The sequence below is a fragment of the Dermacentor silvarum genome, chromosome 2 (assembly GCF_013339745.2).
Source record: "Dermacentor silvarum isolate Dsil-2018 chromosome 2, BIME_Dsil_1.4, whole genome shotgun sequence".
Classification (NCBI taxonomy): Eukaryota; Metazoa; Arthropoda; class Arachnida; order Ixodida; family Ixodidae; genus Dermacentor; species Dermacentor silvarum.
In genome coordinates this window covers 213622483-213640808 of record NC_051155.1, presented here as the reverse complement: position 1 = coordinate 213640808, position 18326 = coordinate 213622483, and the positions used below count along the sequence as shown (strand labels likewise).

General features: G+C 43.6%; 1 protein-coding gene across 1 annotated transcript in view; it reads right to left on the bottom strand.

The window, feature by feature from the left end:
• Nucleotides 1-18326, bottom strand: part of LOC119442575 (S phase cyclin A-associated protein in the endoplasmic reticulum-like) — a 168394-nt gene that overhangs the window by 134618 nt on the left and 15450 nt on the right. The window contains exons 7-13 of the mRNA XM_037707499.2: nt 14326-14897; nt 13776-13839; nt 12887-13016; nt 9913-10024; nt 6136-6276; nt 2773-2874; nt 1280-1333 (exon numbers count right to left, since the gene is read on the bottom strand). Coding sequence (XP_037563427.1) covers nt 1280-1333; nt 2773-2874; nt 6136-6276; nt 9913-10024; nt 12887-13016; nt 13776-13839; nt 14326-14897 — 1175 coding nt within the window. The remainder of the gene's footprint in view (nt 1-1279; nt 1334-2772; nt 2875-6135; nt 6277-9912; nt 10025-12886; nt 13017-13775; nt 13840-14325; nt 14898-18326) is intronic.

Below are 18326 nucleotides of genomic sequence, written 5' to 3'. Positions count from 1 at the left end.
TATTGATAGTGCTTAAAAATGTGCCAGTTGGATGTGGCTACTATCCGTCGGTCAAGCTGGTGCAGGACAAAGCAGGTACGCACCACGTAGCACAGCCAGACAGGAGCATATGAGCACGAGCGCACACTCCAGCCCTGTCATTGTGGGGATCGAGGTGCCTTCTAGCGCCTCGTCCCCCAGCTCGCACGTAGCGCTTAGCTCGATCTCCGGGAATCGCCGCCGTAACGGCAACATGGCGGACACGCTAGCATGCCGGAGCTACTTTCCCACACAAACCGTGCTTCTCCTCCCCCCACGGGATTAGACTTGCCCCGCGAGAACGTGTCACTGGGACGCACCCTGATTGGCCTTCCGAGCGGCGGCCCCCAGGCACCATCTCCACCCGAGCTCTCGTCCACTGAGCGCTTCTTCGCCACGGCAGATGCTCACAGGCCCGCAACGAGGTGGTTACATGAGACCTTTGTTCTCGCGACTCCTCGTTCTCGCGCTTGGCGGACCGCTACCCGGTTAGCCCTAGCGCAGCGGGCGCGCGTACTCGATCGGTCTTACCGTGAGCCTTAGCCCGTAAGCGCTGTGACTGTCGCACTGTGCTGTACCTTGGGTGAATAAACCTGTGTTTGTTGGCGATCTGACTTCGGAGCCTTCTCTGCGCCGTGTCGGAGAGTCGACGAACACTGCCGTAGCGCCTTCGTGCGTTGCGGAGTGAATGAGCGTCGTGCCCTTTCCTGACCGCCGCTCGTAGCCTTGTAAAAACCCATCTCCACATCGTGCACAAAGCAAAAGCTGCAGTTGCATGTAGCTTGCGGTCTATCTAACAGCATAGATACCGAGGCTGCTCCAAAGTGCTGCGAAGAGTCCACTGGCTGAGCACACTGTAGCTCGCTGAGGACAACCGCCTTTGGCATGTTTGGTGCGTCGTAGGCGCCAAAATCAGAACTAGTGGCACCTACCCAAAATCAAATTTAACTGCGCGCCACGGTGACGTTCAGTAGGCGGAGCGTTGTGGGCACACCCCTCTGCGCCGTAGCCTTCGCAGTGCAAATCATTGAAGAAGGACGGGTAGCACCGCGATTGCTATGTTTGATTGCCAATAACTCCGCTTCTGCTGAACGCATTGAAGAATGTTTTGCAGCAAAGTATTTCTGAAATAGTAATTTACCTTCAAATGCATTTGTCGACTTCGATAAAAAGTGGTTCAGGGCCCCTTTAAGTGGTTGAGTGGACTGTACTGTACAAGCATTTGACAGTTGGTATAGTAAAAAATTTATCTGTGACTGACCTCTGCAGCTGCTTCTTTGGCAGCTTTTTCTTCTTGTTTTCTTTGCCGTTCTTCCTGAAATATGAAGATCAAGGAGAAAGACTGTTGACAATCTAATCACAACACAATTTAAGGACAGCTGGGAAATACTAAGCTGCTGCACAGCATTACATAGTTACGTAACATGACTTAATTAGAATTAGGCACAAGCCAAGGCATGAAGCAGGTTAACAACTAAAGCCCAGATCTCCAACAAGTCCTTAATTTCTCATTGAAGCACACGATAGTTGCAAGCAGTATTTGTAAGCCAAGTTGAAGCCTCATAAGCGCATTGGGCACTGCCTTAACATACAGAGGCATCCACAGCCACTGCTAATGAGATGTCAAACATCTATGGCTATGTTAAACTGTCCGCGTTACCAAAGCCAGTGTCATGATGTCGCAGCAAGCACTGGGAATGAGGTGCAGAATTCATGAATGCGTGAATTAGACTTCCTTCATTGCAGCCTCACAGCCTCACGACACTGCAATTAATATCAGGTTAGAGGATGCACATGTGTTGTGAATTGCAAAATTTTCCTCTTTGTGGTGCTAAATTTTTTTACTGTTTTGCTCTGAAAAGAAGGCCCAGAAGTTGTCAGAACCCTTTCCTGTTGATGCCCCAGGGGCAGGGCACACAGATTCTTGTGCAAGGGTCGCCGCCCCAAGTCTCAAGCTCACAACACAGCTAGTAAAGAAGCTCTTGAAATTATCTGTGTATGGCACGTTTCCAAAGAGTAAACTGCGACCCACAGTGCAGTGGTAGCAATAGCTGTGGAACATTACCAGACCTTTGTGCATTCTTATGTCACTTTGTAGTAATCTTGTGACGTCCTCATCATTAATGTGCAGGAATCATCATAGTTGTGCGCAAACCTGGGTAGCTGATTCTAGTTCAACATCACAGCACACCAGCTCAAGCCAGTGTGTACCAATCTGGACAGCTAGTCTTGATTGTGACTATTGCTCTAAATATGATTTCCGATCAGAAAAGAGCCCACAAATGCTAGTAAAAATTGGTACAGCTATAGCATGCAGCAGCATCTACTCAAAAATGTCTCATTGCACAATCATGTAGAAATGTACTATTTTCTATGACCCCTCACAGCATTGGCTGAGCTTTAGTTCCGGTTGCCTTCATGAATAGAAAAAATATGAACCCCAAAAAAGTACAAAGGCAAAGAGGGTGACAGAAGGAACATACTTTGTCTTCGCACTTTTTTGTGCTCATTTTTTTTTTTTCTTATTTATGAACACGTGCCAACTAACAACATATACTTTGCTACGATGATCTTTATCAGTGTACAGTAAACTCGGCACAAATACTTAGCACCTTAAAAATGCAGCTTCCCTGGCAGATAAAATAGCTGATTCAAGTAACAAAATTGGTTGAAAAACAAAATGTTCAGCCCAGAAATCCAAATTAATGCCAGCCTCATTCAAGGATGCAAATGCAGACATGAGTTTCTAGCCACCTGAATATCCTGCAGGCGAGCCTCATGGTCCTTTTCACGTGACAGAAGGTCAATGCGCTTGTTCTGAGCCTCCAGGCTGTTAATGAAGGCTATTTCATTGACCTGCACAGGGCAAAAGATGTAAATTGCTTTCACTGAATATACAAGCAACGTTTCAACTGTTCTCATGACAGTTTTCATTCATGCAAAGTTTTCAGAACCTTCATGAGACCCATAAGTCACTCATTATTCAAAGCACACAAATCAGTGATGAAAACTGCCATAGGTTGCAGACTGAAACACCACATACTGCTTGTATCAGACGCAAGTGTTTTGAAGTTGAGTTGAGTTTCTAAAAAATACATGTTTCACAACAAAGATTAAGATATTGTATTCTAATCAGCTCTCTTCTGTAGTACAACTTCGTTAATTCAACCCTCGTTAATTCAAAACATCGGTTAATTCGGACACGTCCTTTGGTTCCAGCAGGTGTGTGCATTATTTAATGCAATGAAACGCTCGTTAATTCCGACGTATTTGGCCGCACATCGGTTAATTTGGACAACTCTCGGAGCTTGGCGAGCGTGGAGCGCCGCAAATGTGTGACGCAAACGAGCCATAACGGCGTTAGCGTCCACCGAAACGAAGTGATGAAGTTCGCATCGCCACAGCCATCAGTGGAAATCGCACGGGAATGACAGCAATGCCAGAGCACTTCATGCCCATTTGAGCCTTTAAAGCTTTCATTCTTCGTTTGCGCATAGCACTGCGTTGGCCGCGTGCCTTCGTGACTACGTAGTCGCCATCCATGATCGCGTCGATAGCGGTTGCGGGAAAAAGTAGTTTCGTTTTGACTCAGTACACGCATCGGCCGCGTGCCTTCAAAACTGCGTAGTCGCCATCCATGATCACATTGATGGCAACCGCGGTTTCGTCCGCAGTGGTTGCGGCAAAAAGTAGTTTCGTTTTGGCTCAGTGCGTGCGTCGGCCGTGCGCCTTCAGAACCGCAAGGTCGCCGTGCATGATCGCGTTGACAGCGGCCGCAGTTGCGGCAAACAATAGTTTCGTTTTTACTCAGTGCAAAGCTGTCGAGGATGAAGAGCGCCGTCTAAAATGGGATGTGTGCGCAGTATTGAAAAGTGTATCTCAGATGAAGACACTCGGAGTGGCCGCACTGTGAGGGAAGTCGCGAGACCTTCGCCGCTGCGAGCACTAATCAGTCACGAGATGACGAGAATTGCAGCTTCCGCATTGCGTTTGTGCAAAATAGAAACAGAATTTGCTGATTCAATCAGTAAATAAGAGATTGTTGACGTAGTAAGTATTTGTTTGTTTTCTTAATACCCTCGATAATTCGACATTCGGTTAATTCGGACATTTCTTTCGGTCCCGTGAAATCTGAATTAACAAGGTTTTACTGTACAACAACACTTATCTTAACTTTCAACATTGGCACAAATTTGCAACTTGTCGAGTGTGATCCCTCTGTGATACTACTGTTGTGTGTTCTGAATGTGTTATCCATGTGGTAGCAACATCGACATTTTGAATCCACATGAGAAAAACGTTATGAAAGAAAAATAATCACTGATTGACAGAAAGGGAGGAGCACAGATCAGTCAACGAATGCAAGTTCACTGACTGGCTTTCATGACCCAGGGCTCCATGTAGCCTATAGTGGGCTCTGTAGTAATGGATAAGTTGGCCCTTTAATGAATGGCTCTTTAATGAATGCCAAACTTTCAGCACACATGTGTGAAACTGCTTTGACTGGGCCTGACAAACCAACCTAGTGCTCAGCAACTGAACACTACAGCTGTTGAGCCACCATGAATTATGAATGGGACTTTCCGATATTTTAGCTCAGCTTATAGTAAGCAGTGAATATTGGCAAGGCATGGAAAGCAGCACAAATTGAAGTGATAGTCTATAAGAAACAGAGAGACTATCAAAAAAAGATAGAAAACACATGCAATGGTAACAGAGAATTGCATGCAATGATGAAAGCAAAAAATTGAAAGCATTAGGAGGATGCAGCTGATGCATAACTGGTTAATTGGAAAACAGGAGGATTTATCTGAGAAAAGTTAGTAGACAACCAGTCACAAACACTTGTTTTCAAGGTGAGAATTCATGCTAACTTCTACTCCCCAGCATTCAAGCATCTCTGGCTCACCAGCACTTACTCACATTCACAATCAATCAAAAATCGCACACACTGATGCTCATTGGCTTCCGCTCAATCACACTTATGTCTAATTACACTCAGTGGTGCTCCTGTTCACACCGAAGTCTGCTCACGTTTACCAATGCTTATACCCTCACTCATATCCATACCTCGTTTCACACTTGTCAATGCCGACTCACACTCACCAGCCCTCATTCCCAGTGGCTTGCAATGACAGTCACTTATCTTGACACTTGCCCTTACTAGCATTTATATCTACTTAATAGCAAAAAAAAAAAGAAAAATGAGCGATTGCAAAGACCTTGACATCAGCAATCATGTAACAAACAATTCCCATAAACTGCACCTTTTTTTCAGAGCACATATACAACTACAGCCCCTTTTCCACACCATATACATTGCAAAAATTAGTTTTAGTGTGCTTTAGTGATCAGTGCAGTGGCACAGCAAGAAATCACTTCTGCTATAATGAAGGACAAGGTCTCAGACTTGTCCTCTTATGTAACAGAATGGGGTAGGAGTGATAGAAAAAAAAAAAACTATGCCTTTCATATGATGGTGACTCCACACACGTAGTACAAAAGTGCTTATGGATTCTGTAACTACTAAAATGGGGCCATTGTAGCCACAAGACGACCTCGCGACGTCATGATCAAATATTTGGATGTTTAACAGTAATCATGATTAGTAGCACATGGGCACATATGTGAACTGACACTGTGTGTGAATGAATATTCGCTGGCAATAACTCATGTTCATGCACAAAACCATTCATGCTCGCAAGCACTCACTCATGCTCAGAGGCACTCACTTACACTTGCCATTACTCACTCATTCTCACCTGCAATCACTCACATCCACTAAGATACACTGGCATTCACCCAAGGGCATTCTTTTGTCTGGCATTCTTTCATCCACACGTGCCGACTAGTACATACACTCACTGGCCCTCATTCAGTCACCAGCACTTATTCACAGTCACTCAATGAGTGACTCATTCTAACATCAACTCATGCTCACCAGTGTTTGTTTACACTCACACAAGAACTCACACTTCTGGAAATAAGAGTGATAAGTGTAAGACAGTGCATTCATGGGTGAGTAGCATGACTTATGCTTGTTCTGCAGAGGAACTAGGTTGGCAACAATGATGGCAATGATAAAAGCAGACAAAAATGAGTGTCGTGTGTTCTTACCTTCTCTTCCTCATCATGGGCCCTCTTAACCTTATTTTTCAGCTGAAGCTCCCGCTTCTCGGCAGCTCGCTGCAGCCGCTTCTCTAAAAAAAGTCGGCGTTGAAGCTGGAGTTCCTCCTGCTGGGCTTTTTTCTCCTCCACCTAGTGTGCGGAAAAGAACCCGCCTTGATGAGTGTGAAGCAGTAGAGACGAAGCATGAAGCTACAAACTTCTGTGAGAATGGCAAAATAAAAGTTGAAGCAAGTGAGTAAACCATACTTCTGAACCTCCTTGTTAGGGATGGTTGATGAAATTTTTAATTCGTGTAACGATTAATAATTTATAATTTTAGCCTTTAATCAATTAATCACTTTCGATACAGGTTTTTTCATTGATTAACTGATTAATCGAAATTTTTGCCAGGCACTTTTAAAGAGGATGAAACACAGTTATACACTTTTGTAGGACCCTCTTTTAGTGTTTGAGGGGCGGAACCAAGTTTGAAACACAAGTGTATAAACGTTTCATAAAGGATAATCTTTAACTTGTTAAAGACTAAATATAGTTTGTGCTAGTGGCTTTTCAAAAAATAAACAATATATGTTATAAAATGGCACTTAGTGCAGAATTAAACAAGATATGTGGCACTAGTGAATCCCAGTACAGTACAGTTAAACGAGATATAAGAAAAATAACAAGAGTGAAATGTGAAATCCAACTGAAATATGCAAGAAATTGCATATGCACAGGGGAAAAGAAAATTACTGAGGATTTTAAACCACATGCTCTTTTCTACAGAGCGAGGGAATGTCAACTGGCTGGGACGTTTGGGTGAAACCAACACCTTCTTTGAATGGCCACACAAAAAGCATCCAAGAATAGATGCTCAGACGCTATAGATTTGCTGGAATCGACCTGAACTCCATCACTATGTCAAATACATGCTCCAAATACATGCTTTGCCGCATACTTAGTGGACAGGGAGTGGCACGACGATCAACGACTGGGTTGCTATAGTATGACTTGAATGACTTGAATTGCAAGGGCATTTCAAACCTCCAGCTTCGGGTGGCGTGTTGGCGTGTGCGGTGTGGGGGAAGAGATGGGAAGCGCTCGACTAAGCATCACTCGGGACTCGGAAAAACACTAGACAGTCGCTGCTCAGTGCGCCGCCATTCCAGTACAATTTCAAAATTTTCTCGCCACTCCTGTAAAACGCTCAAAAACGATTAATCGAACAGCTGTAATCAATTAAGTCGATCAAACAAAAGGTGGACATCGATAAAGATTAATCATATTGAGGACTAACTTCATTATATTTATTTACTCCCTTTACTGCAATATTACATCCCTTTACGGCAATATTACATCCCTTTTGTGCAATATATGCCCAATGGGGTGCGCAACTTTAAACATGAAAAGAAGAAGGTGCTTCGAACCTGCCGAACCCCTACATGGCAGCGCGCGTTTAATGAAATCTTAACAAAACAGAAGCATAATAATCTTCAGCATGTCTAACATGCAACTTTTTTACACTTGATGCGACAGCCTTTATGACAGCTGCCTTCTTTTCCATTGAGATGATCCTTTGCTTCAGCGTTCCAGTTGGCTCGTTTCGTGAAATCCACAACACGGCGAAGTGGTCCGAGATACAATATAAGGTACAAAATAAGGCTTGAGATAAATGGATCTCTAGGGGGATTTCAAGGGGAATTACATTTACTTCATTATATACATTTCATTGAATGTGATGGTTTTGTTGGTTACATCCTGTTTTGTAATAACGAGCTTCGAGTGTACTTGGTTTCTGGTACACTGTGAAATTCCCATGATGTGTATTTGTAATCATTATTTTGCAAAAGACAACTGCAGCTAGCAAGAAGAGCCAAAGAGACATGCTATGTATCATGGCTATTTTTTAATGATAACAGAGACATAGTCAATTATTTGGACTTCGCAGTTGCTCCATAAAGAAATGAACAAGGACAGCCAATGTTTCAGACACCTTACAGCATGCTGTTCAACATTTCAGACTCTGCCAGCACAACCGCGTGCTAATTAAGCTATTGAGTAAAGTAGAATGCTTTATGTTTCTTTGGTATGTTGCCAGTACCTTGTCAAAACCAAAAATAGCAAAGCACGCAATCAACAGTGCCCAAGTCAAGCCACTAAGTTGTCAAGGCTGCATTTCCATGTTTATTGTACTGTGCCCCACATGTCCAGCATTTGTTCCTTTGGTGTTAAATACAGTTGAACCTCGATATAATGAACACAGATATAATGAATTATCAGATATAACGAACTGATACAACAAAGTACAGTCGAACCCACTCATAATAACACCGTTTTTACAATCTATCGGATATAATGATGAGCAGCCGATGCACCGTCACCTTTAGTGTTAAATACAGTTGAACCTCGATATAATGGACAAGGATATATTGAATTATCAGATATAACGAAGTGATATAACAAAGTACAGTCGAAACCACTCATAATGACACCATTTTTACAATATATCGGATATAACGATGAGCAGCCAATGCACCGTCAACTTTTATATGCATTCTACTGTAAAATAAACTACGTACTACAATGCTCCCACGCCATGTTATTGGTTATACCAATTTAAATCTGGCTACTGGGTGCGTGTGTCTAAAAAAAGAAAGAATGCAAAATCCTCAACAAAAAAAAAAAAAGCGACCCACTCCACTACACCCACCTTTGTGCCATGCACCCTGCTTGGCACACTATCTTTGCATTGCACCGCTAGTCTCGCCTGCGCCCCTCTCCTATTCCTCCTCCACCCTCTCGCCGACATCAAAGGGGTAGAAGGGAGACCGGAGAGAGGCAACAAAGGCATGCTGTGCGGGTTGTGCAGCACAAAGGTAGGTGTCACCAAACATGGTGACCATAAACAAAGATACCACAATGTCGGCTAGCACGAAACCGCAACTTTGGTTGCCAACTCCCAACAAAGCTGTGCTAGTTAGGCCTAAGCAATGCCAGGCAGCATAAACGAGGTTGTGTGAATAGCACTCAGCAGTACAAATACCACATTTACTAGCTTGTAACGCGACCGCGATTGTAACGCGAGGGGTGACTTTTCATTGTGTCCATCAAGAAAAAATGAAACCACGAAAGTAACGCGAGGGGCGACTTTTTGTTGCGTCCAGCAAAAAATAAAAAATAAAAGAAGGAAACCGCTAAAGTAACGCGAGACCACCGGATGCATCAAAAAGTCGCAGTTTCGCCTGAAAGGCGAAGCATCAATTGCGATACAAATTAGTAGAGAGCTATACGGAGTAAGGATAGTTTTATCCGCTCGTACGCTTGGACACCTGTTTCTCAATTTCTCAACAAACGTTTCTCAATTACCATGCAATGCTGAAAGGCTTTCCATGTTGCAGAATCCATATTACAGCCTTCTTGGCACCACAAAAGGTAAAAGAAATCATCCACATACAATACGAAAGTGTTTTAGTCGCAGAAGACCCCAGGCCACTTATGGACCTAAAAGCAATAGTACCAGAAGGAATGAAACGAAAATCTAACATACGAAAATACCGTAAATGACGCAGTACTAGGCCACAAATTAAATTATGTATTCCTGATGAAGTTTTCTGTTAGCATAATTTTAGAGAAATAGACATTTGCTGCACAACAGGGGCATTGATAAAAACCACACAGAGAACAGTTTCATCAGTCTTCTGTTGTGTGTGTCTTTTCCTTGTGCTGCGACTATTCAGTATGAAATGACGTTTTACTATACAGGGCAGTGCAGAAAGTTCCACAGACCTTTTTAGACTGATCTCTGCATCGCTGCGCTTTCTCTTCCCGAATACGTTCCCTCTGCTCTTGTGCCTTGGCTTGCTTCTCCTTGTGACGCTGTATGGTCTCGGACAGGGATCTATAAATAAAATTACAGTAATTCATATTTATATAAGGTCACTCCACAAAGATTGCTACCACAATGTTCCTTCATATTTCAAGCACAAAATCACCTTAAAGGAAGATTTATGTGTGGAACTTAACTGCTGATTCAGTTCATGGACATAGCGCAATGTGGTTCAGTGACACCAAATCCTGCTGTAAGGCCACCACAGACTAGCTACTGACACGGTGACTTGGTGCCATGTCACACTGTAATAATCATGGTCTACAGACAATGATTCAGTTCACCATGCGATTCAACTGATGATGACGATTGCTTGATCGCATTTCCCCCTCCTATAACTATGTTACTATTACCTCCTTCCTAAAGAGTAGGCAGGCACTGCACCCTTTTTGGTGGCCAGTTGACAGCCTGTTTTTTCCCACCTTTACCTCTCTATTTGTATATATGTTTCCAAACCAAATAACATCACAAACCAACACTTGGGTTATGAGAAACACTGCATTTGAGGGCTCTGGATTAATTTTGATGCCCCGAGTTTCTGTATGCTTCAATCTAAGTATGCATGCGCGTTGCTTTCCACCCCCACGACGATGTGACCATTACAACCAGGAATTAAATCTGTGACTCGCTGTTCAAGACGCAGAGTGTCATAGCCACTTAGTGATTCACAATACCAGGTGTCGTCGTGAAGAGTTTGCTCATTTAGAATTGGTCCGACTTTCATTAAGTTGACCTTGACCAGAGCGATAAAATTGGTCAAATTATCTGGCAAATCACCAAATTACATTGCTGATTCGATTGGCAATATTTGCCCCAAACCTAACATAATCCACATTGTATGGGTTCAAAGTAAAACAAAAATTACATTAGAGCTCGTAAGCAAATTAGAAATTGAACGCGCATGCAATTTTTTAACAAGAAAAACGTAGGGTGCCTCCAATTTGGGCAATAAGAAAAAAGCGAAACCAGCGAGCTTTACCCCTTCGCCGAATCAACATTTATTTACTTAATGTTCCTCATCATCACTCTCAGACAACACTTTATCACTGTCTATGAACAAAGCACTTTCACTGCCTATGATATTCTGCATTTATGAAATGACGTGACAAACAATCGCAAATGGAATCTTGCCTAGACTAACCACTTCACTAGTTCATCCTGAAATGCATGCAATTCTCCGGTACACCAAAAACATGCGACGCGACTTGTTGCCACTAGCTTAACATGTAAAATAACTTATCGTTCGAATGTGCTTTCATAATCAAATTGAAAGCGGCACGTCATCCCCATCATGGAGGAAGGAAAAAATTAGGAGAGAGCATCACGCAACACAATTGAAACCAAACACCAGAGAAGACATAGATCTATACATGTAGTAACCAACCATATTTGGCTTAGCTGCTGGTATAAAGCGTCGGCAGTGACGTAGTCACCAACACGCATTCCTTTATTTATTTCAATTTAATGACATTACCATGCAACACAACAACATTGCTAACACATTATGGTTGCAGAAAGCACCTCAAGATGTGGCTACCAGCATTGCCACTGCTGCGCTGTCACGGCAACCTGGAATTCCATAAAGGTAACATGTACACGGACAAGCTAAAACACTCTATTGTCAATAGTGAGAGACTTCCTCGACACACCACAGCATTCTCTATTTACGAACATCACTGGGAAAGATACTCCAAGCAGCTCATAACGGTGCGACACAACCTGAATATGAAGAAGAAAAAAACAGTCCATGACACACTAAGTATTGTTGAACAAAACAAGTCTGACTTTATGCTTAAAGACAGCCTTTATTTTCCACTGTGTGGAGTTCCTTACAAACGTGAAAGAAACAAAGAGAGGGAGAGACAAATTACAGCAGGAAAAGCACCTATGTTTAATAATTCAAGAAAGAACCAATGCTGGGAGAATACTGTATAGACTCGTGTAAGGGCCGCACCCCAACTTGGCAGCCCAAAATTTGGTAAAAAAATTCCAATGCAGAAGCAATCGCATTTGGTGCCCCAATGCCGCGCATGCGCATAGGCGAATTCTTGAATGCTGTGTACTTCCTTCCGCGTGCCGCTACTAGATGATGAGAGCCAGAGTGTGCACAAGATCTGAGGTGTGCACAAGCCTTGACCAAAAGGTTCGGTCCCGTGTAAGGGCGGGACTTCATCAAAACTTTGAAAAAAAAAAAAAAAGTACGGCCTTTACAGAAGTCTACACAGTATGTCATATGTAAGCACCACTTGAAGTAGTTTTGCCCATCTTTGCAGTTTCCGATTCTCAATTACAAGCACGATTACGAGTTAAGAAACGTCATGCCTTTCAGCTAGATTCAAAAAGTTTTTATAACAGTAGACAATGACATAACCTGTTGCCAAGGCAGAATAGCAATCTCGGCTCATTTCAGTGTCTGAGCAGAAAGACCCCTGCATCTGAACACTGTCCGTGCCTCTGCAGCCTTTGCATGAACAATATTGCAGATTTAACTGCACCAATTTCTGCCTATTTTTATAATGTACAGTAGGTAAGTATATCAAACAAGTTCTTGCTCCCAAAGCTATTTTGTAAAACATAACAAGGTTCAGATGAACTTTTATATTTCAGGAGAACACCCTAATCTAAACTCATTGATTTTGGCAGCCAACAGCACCAAAATCGATATCCCCAAATACCAGCATGTTTCTGTTGGAGGCTGTTCTCACTATAATGTGGCGTGCTATGGGCCATGATTGAAGATCTTGTGCTCAGAAGAAATCTAATAGCTGGTGCCCTGGCTCGCCTGCACCGTATGTAGTGAGGTTGAAGTGCGTGAATATATTCTTCTCAGATTTGTCGCTGGCAAAGCAAGGAGCGTGCAAAAGCAAAACCAACCTCTTTCGCGTTGCACAAGACAGCTTCTCGTGCATCTGAAGTGCACGTCCTGGTGTACGCAGTTCAAGCTCCTCCAAGCAATCCATTTCATCACCCCAGCTCAGTCCCATGTCATGAACCATTTCCTCAGCTGCAATCACGGAAAAATATTCAATACAGTTTAACAGAGACACAGCACTCGTCATTTTTGTCCAGTTTCTTTTTCTTTTCACTGGAAGCTACAATACCTCAGAGGCACGTAACTCGGCAAAGAAACAGGGGCCAATGGCAAAATAAAACCAGAACTGACTGGTTCATGTAACGGGAACAGCAGAATCGACAGTGGTACATTAAGAAAAACAAGAAAATCCTGATTATTAAAAGTATTACTCGACATGGCACTGCAGTGATGTACAAGAATGGCTGTTTAAAGGTTATCAACGGTGACAGAATTGTCTTTATGTGGTCCTGGCTTCACTAGACTGCTTCATTACCAACTGTAGGATATGTGTTGTAAATGTGCAGTCAAGAGCAACCAGTGCTCCTGGCATGTTCATTTAAAATGACCCTTATCACAATTTGAAGATGTCTGTAACCAACATGTGCGGAAAAAAATACATGCATCTTCCATGCAGCGATGTCCCGAAGGCTATTATACATCAGGCTTCTTTCTGGGGTTTTCCGTGCCAAATGCAGTTCTGATTATGAGGCACGTCGTAGTGGAGGGCTCCGGATTAATTGTGACCACCTGGGGTTATTTAACGTGCGCTACAATGCAAGCACACGGGCGTTCTTGCAATATATCAGGCTATATCAATGAGAATCGGAGTATGTGCTAAAAGCATGCGAGTTTCGTGGTGATGAGCTATTTTAGCATAACTCGTGCACATTTTTCTTTTATAAAACATACCTTCAAGTGTCTGCTCTTGGACCTCAACAACATCCTCCTCAAAAGGTGACATGGGTTTTAGTTCCTGTAATAAAACAAAAATGCACCAAGCCATGCTCTTCAAGTTTCACTTTCAGTTAGATATGTAAAACACTTTAGCCCCAACAACCCAGCCATGTCTATAATAAAAAAAAAGTCATGGACAACCTTGAAGCACTGAAATATAGGACGCTGCAATGATTGATTGATTGATTGATTTTTACATCCAAAAACTCTATGCGAGTTTCAAGTTATGGTGTTGCGGCTGTTATGCTGTTAGCGCTCTATATAAATTTCAAACAGTTCAAATTTGTTAATGTGTGGCAAAATTTTTGTATGGAGACATCCTTGCATTGAGCTCCCATTAGAACACAGTCGCCATGCCTGTAAAATTAGCCTGAAGACCAAGTGCTCAGATTACCACCGCCACAAAGCCACTGCAGCAGATACTACACTAATGGAAAGAATGCTATCACAAGAAGATAAAGAATTATCATGGTACCACCAATGAGCAGTGTTCTCACTCACTTACTGGTGAAATTTCTTCTTCCTGAGATGTATCACCTCTTTGTGGGGAAGGTTTGTTTTCTTCAACAGGTTCCGAGACCTGTTTTGTCATATCTGTAGCCTCCACTACAGAAGAAGTTTCAGGTGTGGCATTTTTCCTCGCAAGGTTCTCTGTGTCAGGAACAGCCTTCTCAACTTGCTTACTTTGCTGAGTTGGGCAGAGAGAGCTTTTTGACCTGACACCAAGGCTCGGGGCTGTTGTGCCTTTACATGCAGAGACAGTGTCTCTCTGATTTTTTTGTGGTACTAATGAAGGCATGGATGTAGCGCTTTTAGGGCCGAGCTGCTGTCCTGTAGTACTCCTGCTTGAATTTCTCACTGGTCTCGACGATGGTGGTCCAGTGGAAAGTGGCGCCGAAGAACGCCGAGGCGTTTTAACCCGACAGGGAGCAGGAGCTGAAATTACTGGCGCTGATGGAGATCGCTTGACTCCCATAGCTTGACTGGATGGTGCCTGGTGTGGCAGCATTTTCTTCGGAGGAGAATTGCGTGAGCGTGGCTTGTTGCGGCGCACAGTCTCCCAGCCTTCAGAGTCATCTGTGTGAAGCAAAACCAAGACATTCCTGACTTGCAGCCAAGTTGCATTTGAGCAAATATTCTAACCGTACATAATGGTGGATCTTTTTTTTTTTTACTTATTTATATACCCGTACTGTATTTTATCGGTAAGTACTACAGTAAGAGAGACCGCAACATAGACCACAGTCAGTTACATCAAGAGAAATAGTACACAGAGTGCACTGACATGACACAGATAATCATTCATAAATTTATAAAAGATTCTCCTTAATGACATAATACATGAAATACACTTAAAAGGGTTACAAGAATGAATATGTATGCCATCCTATATGAGACACAGAAAGGAGGGGCTACAAAATTTTATTCTATGATGTAATGACACATAATAAAATGAAAAGAATGGAAAAAAAGTTAGGACAATAACTACAAATGGCAATTCAGTGCATCAGAAGAAACAGTTGCATGTAGTTTGTACTGCTACTGCAGGAAGTCAATTTAATCTATTATTGTATTCGTGCTGCAGTTTTCAGTTTGCTTGTTCTTAATTTTTGCAAGAACCACTTCCTGGCCTTCATAAAGTGTGCTACAAAGTTAGCAGTGTGTGCATTTGTTTTCACATCCCTATCTAAACTCACACTACACCATCAACTCATCAAACAGCCCAAACTTTCTCACTGTTGAGCAAATAAAAATCTCATTATCCAAACATCAAGTTCCATTCAAAGGAATCCTGAACCATCTCTCGGGCTTGCGGATAGCGAGTCAGCGGATAGCGTACACTATTGCGAACACCTCAGCCAAATTTTGCAGTTGTGTGCTCTTTTCCGGCTGCTATATTTCGTCATATAGCAAATTCCCATACCAATAGAATAGAATGATGTCAGCCAATAGCTGACCTCAATCAAGAGGGGTGTTTGGATCAGTGCGCTTCTTCCTACTGTTACTGTGTCTATTTATTGATGCATTCTAAAGGGACCCTGAAACAGTTGGGACAAAGTTTATAGACGCGTAGGGTACAGCTACAGTAAAAGATTTGCGCCACAATTTAAATGAAGCATCTCATATTAATAGACCTACGAACGTTTACAAGTTACCCTCCTCCCTAGCCATGCTTTCTTTCCTCAACTCGTTTACCGAGTGATCCGGGATAAGCTCCGCCTTCACTGACTCTGCGTCATGTTGTCTACTTCCGGTTGTCTTGGAGCCAGCACGCGGAGCTTCTCCAACCTCTCTGCTAGCCACCTAGCCGTCGATCGCGAGTGAGAGCTATCCAAGCAGCGTGTATTGTGAGCGTTCTGTCGCAGCTAGCGTGTCCGGTATTCTGGCAACCGCAGGCGAGCAGGGCGTTTTTACAAATGGGCAGAGGCATAAACTAAGACTCTCCGTACTACGACCACTGGGATGAAGGGGCTTTAGCGTAAATGTGAGCAGTGCAGCCACCCGGTAGTGCAGAACTTAACCAGCCAAACACAGGGCTAATCTTGCTGTAAACAAGTGTAGAACATTTTAAACATTTCGAAGGACAACGTGTTCACGATTACACTCCTGCCGAAAGTTTACACCAGCAGCAAAGTAGAATACACTTGGTTACTACCATAATAGCTGTGTGTTTGTCTGGTCAAACACTCGCCACTAGGTGGCTGCACCGCGCAGGCTGTTCACATTTGCACCTCCACTCATGCAGTAAAACGTCCAGTTTGCTTGTGCTTGTGTTTACCTGAATACCGGACACTCTAAAACCCTTTATTGTGGTAGTAATCCTGAGGCGTGAAGTGACAGCCGCAAACATGTAGATGCTGGTGCTGATTGGATACCAACAGCCCGATGCACTGCAGCCCCTCCGCTCGCCTGTTGCCTTGCTTAAATTATGGGGTTTTACGTGCCAAAACCACGATCTGATTATTAGGCACGACGTAGTGGGGGACTACGTAAATTTGGACCACCTGGGGTTCTTTAACGTGCACCTAAATCCTAAGTACACCGGTGCTTTCGCATTTCGCCCCCATCGAAATGCGGCCGCCGTGGCCGCCTGTTGCCTTGCAAAGGACACGATGTCACAGCTTGACATGTCGCCGTTCGCTAGATTTGCAGCCCGCAACGTAACAAGAGCGATCCATGGTGCTCTCAAAAAGGAAGCTCGAGACTCACACTGACTGCGCAGCTCGTGTCAACACGCGAGAATGTTCTAACACAAGCAGACGACACTTGCTGATAAATTGTCGTGTATTCGTTTCTTTTTTTTTTAATAGAAACAACTTAACCAACATTACAACTATTACAAACATTTGTTTACAATAAAGTCGGAAAAATTATCGATGCCGCAACCTGGGGAGCCATTCAGATAGCTCTCCCAACTGATGTCAATTATGCGTCAACTGTGTCAATCGTAAGGGGGAGGGTGAAAACTCAGGCGAGCAGTGCCGCTGCGATCAGTAGCAATACACATTACAGTATAGACTACTTATAACGTAGCCGTTTATAGTGCAGAACTGGCTACAAGCAGCCTTTACCGACTCCCATTTACCCTCACATAGAACTCCATGTATATGCATACAACTCACAGTGCAGCCGCATAAGACGAAATGCTGTTTATAATGCAGCTTCCGCGGGAAAATCCTACCGACAAGCGTGGTAGCGAGCACGCTTCTCAACGAGGTGTGCTCACCGATGGGAAAGGAGAGCAACGAGGGTGATGCGGAGGAGGAGCATGAGACGCAGAGCGAACAAACGAACAAAAAAAAAAGATACCTTTTGCTCGGCTGCTTATCAGCGGTGCGCTGTGCACAGAACGCAGCTTCAGTTTCTGTGCACCCGTCGCGATGCGCGTCATGAAGTGCAGATATTGTGCATGCAACGCTGTCAGTTTAAGCAGTGTTCCACAAATTTAGTTTGGAGCTATTAAGCTTCATGTGCACTAGTGAGCTTCCACCGTTCGTACTAGTGTGCGCACATACAAACTTGGTAGGCATTCGTAGTAGTTGCCGCGGCTGATCGCCCGAGGAACCAAACTCTGCTTCGTATGCGTTGCTGTCAGTTCTGCCCGTATGCATGATCGCATGCGTAGTTTCTATGTAATCGTCTACGGGTACGAACATATCAAGGGACGAGCTCCTTGCGATGACAGGCCGCCCAACACCCCTGCCGCCTAGGCCTAACCGGCGCGCCTCGTTGGCGACCAAAGTTGTAGTTTGGTGCCAAGTCAAAGAAATGCGTTGCAATGGCTTTACGGCGCATGGAAAGCGGAGAAACCACCTTGATAACGAAAGTGAGGGCTTTCGTGTGAGGGCACGAGCAACACTCGAATGGTGGCAACTTGGTCTGCGGTCACCATGTTTTCGACACTGTGCCTGTGCATACGCTGATCAGTCCGAGAAATTGGATGAGACACTGTACTGCGCTTGAAATTTCGATTGCAGCGTCTTTCTTTCTTTTTCTTTTTTTTAA